General features: G+C 38.4%; 1 protein-coding gene across 3 annotated transcripts in view; it reads left to right on the plus strand.

Annotated features, from left to right (window-relative positions):
• Window positions 1-12775, plus strand: part of LOC127415032 (uncharacterized) — a 53255-nt gene that overhangs the window by 18435 nt on the left and 22045 nt on the right. Inside the window, exons 12-22 of one of the 3 annotated variants that reach the window (XM_051653504.1) lie at window positions 219-476; window positions 1236-1295; window positions 1406-1565; window positions 3003-3416; window positions 3613-6015; window positions 6127-6192; window positions 6547-8846; window positions 8943-9233; window positions 9344-9380; window positions 10064-10261; window positions 10540-11028. In XM_051653504.1, coding sequence (XP_051509464.1) covers window positions 219-476; window positions 1236-1295; window positions 1406-1565; window positions 3003-3416; window positions 3613-6015; window positions 6127-6192; window positions 6547-8846; window positions 8943-9233; window positions 9344-9380; window positions 10064-10261; window positions 10540-11028 — 6676 coding nt within the window. Of the gene's footprint in view, window positions 1-218; window positions 477-1235; window positions 1296-1405; window positions 1566-3002; window positions 3417-3612; window positions 6016-6126; window positions 6193-6546; window positions 9234-9343; window positions 9381-10063; window positions 10262-10539; window positions 11029-12775 lie in introns of all 3 variants that reach the window. The other 2 variants (XM_051653513.1, XM_051653522.1) reach the window with 2 other exon arrangements.

Genomic DNA, 12775 nt, shown 5'->3' on the forward strand with positions numbered 1-12775 from the left:
AAAAGTACATCTGCATTGTCAAAGGATCAAGTTGTGGTAGTTCATGCCCTTTCAATGTAGCATGAATATTGTGAAAATGTCTTCCTAATCCTCATTGTCTGAATCAACCATTCCTCATTTATTAAGACTTAGTTCCTCCCCAAACACATACACATCTCTTCCTTTGTAATCATTCTTTCTCTCCTTTTTTCTGTCATCCTCCTTTCTTCTCTGGTCAGTGTCAACCTCAGACCCTCTCCCAGGCGTCCAGACGTCTGAATGGAGACATCAGGTTGTGCCCACCGTTGTTAGACCTAATGTGCGAAGGCCAATAGTTTCCTCTCTTGTGGAGGCCCTTGCCTCTCCTTTGTCTTTTCCTCCTTTCATTCTTCCCTCACCCTATACCATGGTCACCGATCCCCATATTTATACCCACACTTCCACTGCACCCCCTGTTATTGGTTCCATTTCTGTCCCTCCCTCTGATTCTATCAAAGGTACATTTGTTGGCTTGGACTTTTAGCTGTGCTCCATTATCATTGTATGTGTGTGTGTGTGTGTGTTGACTATCATTGTTATGAATATGTTTGTTATATCATAAGTTTAGCAAATACACAGAACAAAAATAAAATGTAAAACTTCCTGCATTTTTGACAATAGACACGTTTTAAACATGCCTTGAGCTAGTGAGACCTGTTTTACGTTACACTTTAACATTGCGTGCATAGCAATCCAGTGACTGTAAATCCAAGCATTCCTGTAGTTGTCAGCATGTAAAAAGCCTGAGTATACAGTGTCTAAAAGTCTTGAGACCACACTGAAAATGTGGGATTTCAATTTTTTTAATTTGTGCAGACTTCCTTATATGTAAATGTTCACTCAAGTTGTTGTATGTATGATGCTAATATTTTGATAATATTGATGATCATATTTTAAATGATAAAAAAAAAAAAGCAAAATAGTAGCATTTTCACTAGTGGTTTCACTTGTGGTGCTTTTGGAACCCACTGTATGTTGTGGATTGTAATAAATAAATGCATGGTTTGTATATAGATTATACATCATGTAGCATTTTAATTAATTTCAGTAAATGTTGAAGCTTACCTTAACATTCAGGTATGAGGCTTGAGCTAAGTCTACAATCTATTCCACTGTGTGCTGTGTAAGCACCAGTAGTATGCTGTGAAGATTACCGGATGTGCATGTGTTGAGTGATACCTCACTTTTAATGTTCATAATATTTTGGTCTCTTTCAGAGAAACACAGACAGCTAAGTGTATTACCAGAAGAGGAATATCCAAATACAGTATGTTCTGGTGAGTATACCTTACAACATTTAGCAAACATTTCATGCTAACATCTAAATTTGGGCATCTTTCTTTAAATACAAGTAATTGTTGTGTGACATCTGTGTATATGTCTGTAGCTGAGGAGGATGCAGACACTAAACCCTCAAATGTTTCTCACAATCATGAACCCCACCCTCGCAAAGCTGGAGTCATCAGTATAGCCAACCAAAGGCCAAACATCAGTATTGACAAGCAACAACCTGTTTTTGAACTGGAGGTTGTGAGGCCTGCAAAAGGGTGAGTAATATGCATACAACTGATTAAAGTTGCTGGACTGATTTAAATAATCCTAACTAACTTCTGCACTGGAGTGAATAAACTACAATTGACACTTACTGACACTGCACTGAAAATGGACCATTAGTACCTTTATTAACTTAACCAGTTGTGTTTATTACTATGGGTGACTAGTGTCCACACAGACACTAAGGATGAGTAGAATTGGGATTTAAACTTAAAACTTAAAACTACAAAACACTGAATGCAACAATAACATGTTAAAAGTATGTTTACTTTAAAAAATAATTGTGCAGAAAGAGATCTCATGATGTGACATTGCGAGGCAGTCTTTAACATTTTTTGCAATATGTGTGGAATACACCTGTAATATTGGCCATGTTTTCTGACAGTTATATCCTAAATGCTGATTGTGCCTTGCATTTTTGAGGACATTAACCTTGCATTAAAACATTGGAGTCTTGATCCAAAGTTTTTAGAGAGTATGTGATGATGCAAACAAGCTTTGCATGAAAATGGTTGATGCAATTGTAAAGTTACTGAATTCCTTTTAGTCTAAACACAGGATTAAAGCCACTTAATTAACATCTTGTATTACTTTGCATGTTAAAGCAAAGTCATACACATTAACATGTCACTGCAATGCACTGAGAAAACTAAATGTTTAAGCATTTTTGTTTATAAATGTAGTTTATATTATTTCTGTATTGGCAGACACAGTGAGGACATTTTTTCATTTTAATGTAATTTAATCCCATAAAAACTCTTCATTTCACATTTACATGTATTTTTTTTTTTTTTTTTGCATTTTTATCCCAAGAACATTCTTTGTTACAGTACATTCAATTTAAGTACATTCAAGGTATTCATTTGTGTTCCCAAGTTATACATTTGTATACATGTGTGTTCTCTGGGAATCAAACCCATCACATTGGTGTTGCTGACACCATGCTCTACCAATTCAAAATATCTTTTTTCAGTAAATCGCATCAATGTCATTAAAAACAATACCAAGGGTACAAAAAAACTTCTTGTTTAATATTTTATGTCTTTGCATTTCAGCATGATACTTCATCAACAATTTATGTATTTGGTCAGGAAAAGGCAACTGAGATTAGATCAAAGTGATACAATATACTGTGTAATGCAAAACAATAACTTTAGGAAAATACAGACAAACCCTGCTCATAGTTGGTATTGTGAGTTGAGATTAAGGCAGTTCTTTAATATAAACAAATGCACATGCACTTACATGCACTTCAGTGTGCCTCACTCCTGTAAAGCAGCCAATCGGAAACACTTATGAATGTGCATGCAGCAATCAGAAAAAACAACTGCTATTATAGCTATGTGTTTGTAGGTCTTCTAAATAAAGCAAGCTCTGGTATCATCCCAGAAATTCTGATAATCTCTGATCCTTATATCCTTTCTTCCTAGACCAGATAGTATGGCCTCTCTGCTGCCCTGTGAACGTATGTCACCCACTCTCACTGGTGTCAAATATTTTGAGCTGCCAAAACCTTGTTTTGAGTTGTCTGATACAGAGAGAATGCACACCCATGCAGTCCTCGAAAATATCCCCAAACCTGCTGTAGCACCTTCATTATCTACCTCATTAAGTGAGTTCCAGATCAGTCAGTCAGAGATTTCACAGAACTCTGCTGAGCTTGCTGTTTCACACTCAGCTGCACTTGAGTGTCCGGAAGATGTGATGACTCCTCATGAAGACAATGCTCAGAAACAGCCCTCTTACATTAAAAGTAGTCGTCAATCAGAGGAAATGCAAGAGCAAGAAACAAGCCCAGAATCTGTGGCACAGCTGCTCTCAAATCCAGAAATTTCCCAGTCAAAGTAAGTGTGGAATGACACACTTGCTCCATCTGTCAAATTTGCCAGCAAAGTCAGAGTTACAGTATTATTTTAGAAAATGGTTATACTGTATTAATATAGGGTGTGTATATATGTGTAGCAGTCCATTTGATTAATATACAGTACACATATCCATTTGACGTCCTCTGATCTGTGCTCTAATGTCCCTGTCCCTCAGCACCCAAAGCATGGCCGCTTTGCTGCCCTCTTGCCCAAAAGCATTAAATTCTCCTTGGTCACCATCCAAATTGACTAATGATACAGTTGAGAGTCAAATAGGAGACTTGTTTGAAGACAGGCTGCCTAGGATAAGCCATGTTGACATCGTTCAATCTGTTCCCAGCATGGCGTCTCTTCTTCCAGCATGCCCAAGAACTGCCTTTGTACCTGGGATGCCGTCTATAATGTTTAAGGACAAAACTTCTAAGTGGCCTTGGGACAAATCTGTGGTGATACTGAAAGAGTATGTTGATAAAGAGAAACCAGCTAAACTTATTCAAGACATGGAATGCTCATTTTATGACCCAAGCACAACAAAAAATATGGTGTTACTACGGTTAACTTGTCCAAGAACTGCCAGCATCCCAGGATTTCCATCTTTGGTGTGCCATAAAGAGGAATCTCCCATTATGGTCAGTCTCCTTCTTATGTGCCCAAACGTATCCTTAGTGCCTGGTTTACAGTCAAGATATGCACTCATTTGGTCAGATAAAATCTGTTCTGAAGACGAGTTGGTATTATGGGAGGGACATTTTAGGAAAAGTAAGGAACAAATGTTGCCAGCATTTTCAATGGAGGTGAATTTAGAAACTGCCCGAAATATGGTTGCAATGAGGCCATCTTGCTCAGTAGCATCCAAGATTCCAGGATTTCCATCTGCTCCAAAAGCGAAACCAGTTACAAGAACAAGTATGTTCAGTATTTTACCATGTTGTCCAAAAGTTTCCACCATTGCTGGTTTCCCATCCACAAAGCTACTTTATTTTGGCCAAAATACTGTCCAACAGTGGCCATCCAACATTAATTCACCCTTGATCATAACTAAGAAGAATCAGTCATACATGAAAAAAATGTTGCCTCGAGTTGCAAACGCATCCAAAGAGGACATTGAACAATTAAAGTCTATGATTGCCTTAGTACCATCTTGCCCAAGAAAAGCAAGAACTCCTTGTTTTCCATCTGTACCTAAGCGAAAACAAGACATTGCATTCTGCATGAAAAATCTTCTATCTTCCTGTCCAAAAGCCTCTTGTGTTCCTGGAATATCATCTTTACAAATGCTTACAATGATATCAGATTCAGTTAAGGACTGGCCAGATGACATTAAGCCATTTTGGATAAAGAGACTAGTATCTCAGCCTTGTCATTTAATCTTCCCATATCTACCTCAGTATGAAGTTTCAGAAGACAAATATGTTATTAACAGTATGGTGTCATTGATATCATCTTGCCCAAGAAAAGCAAGAATACCTGGATTTTCCTCTGCACCATGGCTCATGCCTGAAACCCAAATCATATCTGGTGCCCTATCAACCTGTCCACTAGTGGCTAAATCTCAAGGCTTCCCCTCTTTAGGCCCAAGCAACAGTTATGAGGCTATAGTAAATAATTGGCCTTTTAAGGAAGAGGGCTTTTTTTTTAGAAGGTGTTTTAAAGATACACCAATGAACATTGCTTATCAGGATAAGGAATATTTTAAAGGAATACATGCTATTTTGCCAAGTTGTCCAGTGAAAGCATGTGTTCCTGGCTTTCCATCTGCTCCAAAGCCCAAAGTAAGGAATCCTCCCTTAATGGTTTACCTTGTCCCTTGTTGCCCTACAGTTTCAAGTGTACCTGGGATGCTATCAAGGAAAATACCCAAAACTGATTTAAAGTGGCCTTTTAATGAAAAGCCATTATGGGTTAAACAAATTAAGACCGAGTTGTCTCAGTCTATATACACTGTTCCACTACAGTACAGAGAAGCAAATGATAAAGGGATTGCAAGAGATATGGTACCTTTGCGCCCATCTTGTGCAACCAATGCTAAATTTCCTGGCTTCCCATCGGCCCCAAGCCTAGAAATGGGGAAGAATGGAACAGATATGGTCCCTCTCATGCCATCTTGTCCACGTCTTACCAAAGCATCAGGCATTCCATCAGTTGACTTAGGAAATGGAACAACTACATGGCCTCTGGAAGAGAAGCCACTGTACAAGAGGACCTTAAAGGATGAGTCAGTTATGGTGGATGTAGCATTAAATAACTTGAATCAAACCTATATGGACCATCTGAATTATCACATGGAAGAGATGACTACTATGATGGCATCTTATGCAAGCCAGTCCAGAGTGCCTGGCTTACCACTCACAGATTCAGAAACTCCATATATGCTTCATCAAACAAATATTAACCTACAGTCCACAGAAGATGGTGTTCATAAACAAGAAAATTCAACTCTGCTTGGTCCAGAAGACATTGAAATAGACCGTTCCAGTCCAAGCAAGTCTGACTATAGTTTTGTTTTAGAACAGACCAAGGAGAATATGGACTTTTGGGCAAGACGTAAGGAAGAACAAAAGAGAATTCTGGAGAGGGGGTAAGTTTAGGACTGACCAAGTGTATGATACACAAAAAATACACTTTTTATTTCTCATCCAGCAGTCAGTGGATAGTGCATAAAATACTTTCCAATCAAACTTGTTTCCAGGAACACACATTACAGAATGTGGCACTCCATACCAGACATGCCAATATTACTGACTGTTGGGGAGAGGTGAGTTTTGCTAGGAAACAGAAGAAAATATGACCTGGGGGATAATTGATTGCTTTGCCTTGACATAATTGCCACTAACAAATAACTTTTGCTCTCCTAATTTCATAAATGCATAATGGTGTGAAAACTAGGCATGGCATGTGAGGTGCAGTGGAGACAATAGACAATTTTACAACGACTCATTTTTGGTCAAGCACATCAATCAAGTGGAATAAATTAACATTCAGCAGGACATGGAGATCGGCAAATAAATGCTTGTCGGTAAATATGGAATGATGCATGCAACCAACATGTCATCTTGTAATGTCATGCAGTCTCACATCTGACATCTGAAAATATCCCTATTTTCCTCAGATGTGAAAGCAAAGGTGCTCAGATCTCACCTTCTGCCACATACAACACAGAGAATTACAATGATACTCTGACTGAAAACAATGAAATGGATGAGGGTGTATTGTGGGCATCACAAGAAAGACCAGAACATTTTCCTCACAGATTAAAGAAACAAGAAGGGACTACCGAAGTTAGTAGTCTGGTCCCTTCTAAACAAGAAGATCAGTTTACAAGACTGCTACAAGAGTGTGTACCAAACATGGTTGATCTTCTTCCATCATGTCCACAGTTCTCAAGAGTTCCTGGATGTTCATCTACTTTCATTTCTAACACATGTGAAACAAACATGATCAACTGGCCTGTTGACATAAGTATAATTTGGAACAATCCATGTAAATCAACAAAAGCTAATTTATCAGTGCCATTCTTGGAGAAATCCCATGATGAGAAAAAGTATATGGTATCTTTGACATACACTTGTCCAAATGAAGCAAAATATCCTGGCTTCCCATCTGCCAAGAGACGCATGGTTTTAAGTACAGATTCCATGAGTGCACTATGTGTATCTTTCCCAGAAACATCCATTGTTATTGGCGCACCTTCACAGCCCTCATTTCCGGAGGAAAATCATCGTGGGGAGTGGCTTTTCATGGAAACGTCATTGTTGGAAGAACATCCTAAACCAAAGCCAGTTTTTAGTATTGAAAGCCCAGTTGAGGATTCTGAGATCCCTGTAAAGATAGTGGTTCCATCTTGCCCACCGTCAACACTTGTTCCTGGATTCCCAACTGCACCAAACAGAAAAGAGATCATTATCAAATCAAATGAAGAGGAAAATCTCATATTTACGAATCCAACAGAGTCTGCAGAGGTGCCATTGAAGAATGAGTCCATGTTTGAAAATGAGGCACCGGATGAGATATTAGCCATCAAACCGCAATCTAAAGAATGGCCAGATGCTCTCGGAGACCAACATGAAGCCAATATAAATGTCATAGAATACACAGGGGCTTTGATTCCCTCCTGTGAAAGATCTGCACAAATGGCAGATTCTATCCCCAAAGCTCCAATAGAGGCAAATATGTTGAAGCTTCTTCCATCGTGTCCAGTGCTGTCGAGCATCCCTGGGTGTCCATCTCTAAAGGAATCTGGAGGCTTAGAGTGGGTTACTGATCAGTCAGTAATCTTGTGCAGTTTATTGAAAGAAAGCCAGACTAATATTCCTGTTAAAGATAAAAAAGACACACAAAAAATTATGGCTCTTGCACAAACATGCCCACAAGCATCACGCATTCCAGGGTTTCCATCTAGACCATATCCTAAATCACAGATGGAACCAAGCATGCACAACCTTTGTCCTTCTTGCCCAAAGAATTCTCATATAGCTGGTTGTCAGAGCATCAAAACTCCTCAGATATCCAACTGGCCTATCAGTACAATAATCTTATGGTCAACCCAACTGAATAAACCACCTATCTTTGTGGACATGGACAAGACACGTAGAGAAAACATTAGTAGAATGTTTGCTTTGGCACCAACCTGTTCATCAGTGGCCTGTGTCCCAGGTTTTCCATCTGTTCCTAAACCAAAAATGTTGTGCATCCTTCCCACTTGCCCGGAGAAGTCTAGAATTATTGGATTTTCTTCTCAAGGGAAACCAGACCATATGGATTGGTCTGTTGACAAGATAACATTGTGTCATATACCTTTTAAAAGGCAGCCTGTATTTACTGTAGACAAAGTTGATTGGGTCAGTGAAGTAACAAAAATAATGTTTGCATTGGCTCCATCCTGTCCGCCACAAGCAAGCATGCTGGGATTCCCATGTGCACCTAAATGCAAATTTAAGCCGCATCTCAATATGGTTGATCTTCATCAGTGTGTTCCGAAGACATCAACAGTCATTGGATTTTCATCGAGTAATGGAATAAACACAGGAGCGTGGCTTTCAGATGAAAAGCCTTTGTGGGTGAAGCCTCTTAAAACAACATCAGAACTGGTTGTCCAGTTCACCTTAGATCCTTTGTATGAACAAATAGACAAATATATCTTTCAGATGATGCCTTCACTGGTACCAACATGCCCAAGTGAAGCTTGCATACCTGGTTTGCCCTCTTTACCTCAGGTTAAAGTGGACGGATTCTATCTAAGTAAAGAGCCAGACATAGTTAGTCTTTTGCATTCTTGCCCAATGATAGCTTTTACCTTAGGCTTTCCTTCAGTAAAATCTCTACCCATGGAAGAGTCTCAAGCTAGGACTTGGTCAGCTCAGAGGTCCATCTGGGTTAAACCACTTAAAGAGAGAACACTTTTGTCTTTAGGTAATACAAAGGAATATGAAGAACATTCAAAAACAATTTTCCTGCTCACTCCTACCTGTCGTCATGAGGCCAGGTGTTACGGTTTTCCATTTTCAGAGAGGCCCAAAAAAGAAAATTTACTGACCTCTGTCTTGCCACATTCTCCAGAGGCTCCATTCCCTGGAACTGATGAGATACATTTCAATAACAAGATCACTGAAGTGACATGCTTCCCAGCTGAAGCAAAGCTGTTTGATTTCCCACTTGCTCCTATAAGTGCATATGAATCCCAGCAAAGTACCACCCCTATAACCTCTCTATCAAGTCCACCCGAAAAACATATTGAACACAAATTTACCCAGCACATAGAGTCAGAAAAGAATCAAATGCTGGAGATGAAAGAAACTGGTAAGAGACCCACTTTCAAACTGTGGTTTGAATAATAGACAATATTATTGTCAGAATGTACAGATGATTTCTTTTTTTTTTCTTTTTTTTTCTTTTTTATAATCCAATAGATTTAGGAAGTGTTCATGAGATGCCCTTGCCTGAAGGGTAAGTTACATAGCATGGTTTTGTGTGTGTGTGTGTGTGTGTGTGTGTAAATACTCTGTTGTAACTAAAATTGTCTGCAGGGTTTCAGTTTAATCATGACAACTCTCTGAATAAATTTAAGGTGTTAAAATGGATATGACAAGTTGCTTCTGATGTACAATTAGACATACATAAGACATACTGCATCAAGCATGTAGAACATGTTGTTGATTCGCAATTAGACATACATTCATACATCAGATTGAATCTATGGTGCTAAGGAGGAGGGTTTTAGGGAAAAAACTCTTGTAGCGTTCTGCAGTGAAACCAGTTTACCTGCACACAACTGAGGCAATTTAAATTTTATACAAAGATAGAGATTCTGAACTTAGAATTATTTAATTTACGTATAATAGATATGTTCATAATTATTTCTAGTTTTGATTCTCTGGGAGCTTCATGCAAGCTAGCTTATGTAAACTTAACATCCAGTGTGTCATTCAGAATTATCCAATAAAACCTTGCCTCAACATGATTTGTACCACCTAATGAATATTTGACTTTTATTGACTAACGTTATATCGTCTCACTGATGTGTCTAAAACATTTTGGTGCTTGTACATAGGATAATATGCATGCTGCACGTGCATTACATTACTGTCCCAATTGACCCTCCTCTTGATAAGTGACCTATTCTTTATCAGTACCGATAACCATCAGGAAAAGTTTATTCTGGAAGAGCAACACATTGGGGAGCAGTCTTCTAGTAAAACCCATGATACCACAAAGCAAGTAGAGACTGATATAGCTTTAGGATGGGAAGTATTGGATGCAGATGATACTTCAGAAAGAGAAGGATCTACTGGTCTTGTTAAGACTATAGTTGATGTCTTTCACAGAGGGTAAGCAAAAAAATAAGAAAAATAGATTAAAATTTTTTAGCATGTTGGCATGTATTTGATTTCAAAACACTTAAAAATCTACAGTATATGGATCATGAGTGAGTCTTGTTGTTACATTGCTAGATTTCTGTAAGAAATGTCTTGAGAAATCTGTCCTATGGTCTTACAATAATTATCCTTTATTTACAGTAATATGAGGAAAAATAGTTGTTTATTTTTTGGAAAGCATTTTATTTTCTCATTTTTCACACCTCCACTTAAGTGTTGCTCTCTCTTAGTTATGAGACAGTTGCTGCAATACTGCAGCCCTCTAGCTCTGGATTGGTCACGGACACTCTAGATACTCTCGACAGCCTTTCATCCTCTGAGGATCCTGACGACAGCAGCAGCCGTATGGCCAGTGGAAGTGATAATTTATTGGAGGAGATAGAGTTTGCTGAACCCTACATGTGGCACTTGGTCGGTGGTCGTTCGGAATCTTCACTGTCATCAAAAGAGACTGAAAGTTGGTTTGTTGAAGATGAAGAATTTTGCCTAATGAGGAAGTGGCCGCCCTTGACAGAGGCTGACCTGAATGAGATAACAAAAGAGGAGGACAACATACATGTTGACACGTTGATTCAAGAAGAAACAACTGTTCTTGAAGAGCAGAAGTATGAGCAAGATGTTGATAATAATAAGAATGTGACAGAGGAGGTTAAAATGATAGAGATGTTGAAGGATGAGGTGGGAGCAGAACTTTCAACCACGTTATTGCCGGAGAAGGGGTGAGTCCATCCGTTCATCAGGAGTGTTTAAACCCAGCTCAGAATCTCGCGAATGGCAGCATGGCTTCTTTAAATTCAAAACAATTTTTTTTTTTTTTTTTCTCACATTTTGAAATTTTGTGGGTTTACAAAATATATACGTCCTTGTGTCTGATTCTGATTTTTGCCCTTAAAGTTGAAATGTGTCATTTCTGCACAACTAGTGGCACCAAGCGGAATTACAAAATAATTAATGTTTCCCGTCCCTTTCGCCCGCCTCTCTGTGTAAACAGGTTGTCACACCCAAACTCACGCTGCGGGTTGAGACTGTATTTGACTGTCAAACTGCTCTTACATACCTAACAATGTTTTAAAAGCGACACAGTTTTTTTACACCCTTAGGGGCTGTTCAGACTCAACACGTTCTTGTGCTTAAAAAAAGCTAGATGCAGGACAAAGAACAGAACAAAATTCAAGTGTCTCAAAGTATGTTTTTAAAAGTTTTTTTTTTTTAACTTGATGAACGCGGTGCTCCAGCACAAGAAGCTAAAAAAAACAGCAAGATGCGGCGCAACAAAAATATCTGCCCTAGCACATAGTTAACATGGATAAACGCCTCATGATATGATACAATACAATACGATTAAAAAATAATAATAAATATAAAAACAGCGCCTACAAATGTTTCTCTCAATCTTATTCAAGGATTCAACATAAATGTCTTTTAAACCATAAATGACACAACAGTGTCTGACATTGGCAACAAAAAGCAGAGCTCCATAATAAAGTAACTTAAACAATAGCAGTGTATTTATTCTGTTTGATTTTAATTAGAAAAACTAATATGAACTCACTATTTTCATGTTTTTCTTGAGAAAAAATAGTTTGTCTACACACTTTATATTTGTATATCACTTTACACAATACACGTTGTTTCAAAGCAGCTTTATAGAAAATCATGCTTTAATGTCTTAAAGCCCCCAGTGATCAAGCTGAAGTGACTGTAGCAAGGAAAAAACTTCAAGTGATGAAAAAAAACTCGAAAGGAACCTGACCTTTGTTTTACGATATATGTACAAAATCCAATATTATTTTGCGGTTTGAGCAAAAAACCGATTGGCACACGTGTTTTGTTTTGGCCTCTTCCTTCATTTCACTTTGCATGTATAACGTGCGCAAGTGTTGTGCTCATACCTGTTTATATTCCGACATCAAAACCAGAGAATAAGTCTCGTAATCGTGGGTTTCTTATGTTGTCAGATTTTTGAAGAAGCTTGTTTTTGTTGCTTACGAGCGTCTTGCTCATTGTCATGCTCTGCGTCGTCTGGGAGAGGCTTGATGTACTGTAGCACCGGGACATGACACCGCTGTTTGGCAAATTCGACAAGCTGTAACGCTACAATCTACTTGCCGTTTTCCATTGATCTTCTCAACTATGTACTGTAGATATGTTGCTCTGTTTTCCTATGAGCGCTCAGAGCCCCCTTACTGCAGAGGAGATTGTTTTGCAGCTCTCAGTGTTGCGCTTCTTGGTTTTAATTACACTATAATGTGTTTGTTTATGTATCATACGATGCATATGGTATTGTGTAGTGAGCCTCATATTGTACAATACAATACGATAAAAAATTTTTTACACCTCTAATAAACAATTAAAAAGCAGCGCAGATGGATGCATTAAGTGCGAATAGCCCTAGGGAAGTCAACCTCTGCAAATTAATCTGGGATAGGAGAAAGTATTGTAACATAGAAAAACAATTACACACTT

This window comes from Myxocyprinus asiaticus, chromosome 2, assembly GCF_019703515.2.
Source record: "Myxocyprinus asiaticus isolate MX2 ecotype Aquarium Trade chromosome 2, UBuf_Myxa_2, whole genome shotgun sequence".
In the NCBI taxonomy this organism is placed as follows: Eukaryota; Metazoa; Chordata; class Actinopteri; order Cypriniformes; family Catostomidae; genus Myxocyprinus; species Myxocyprinus asiaticus.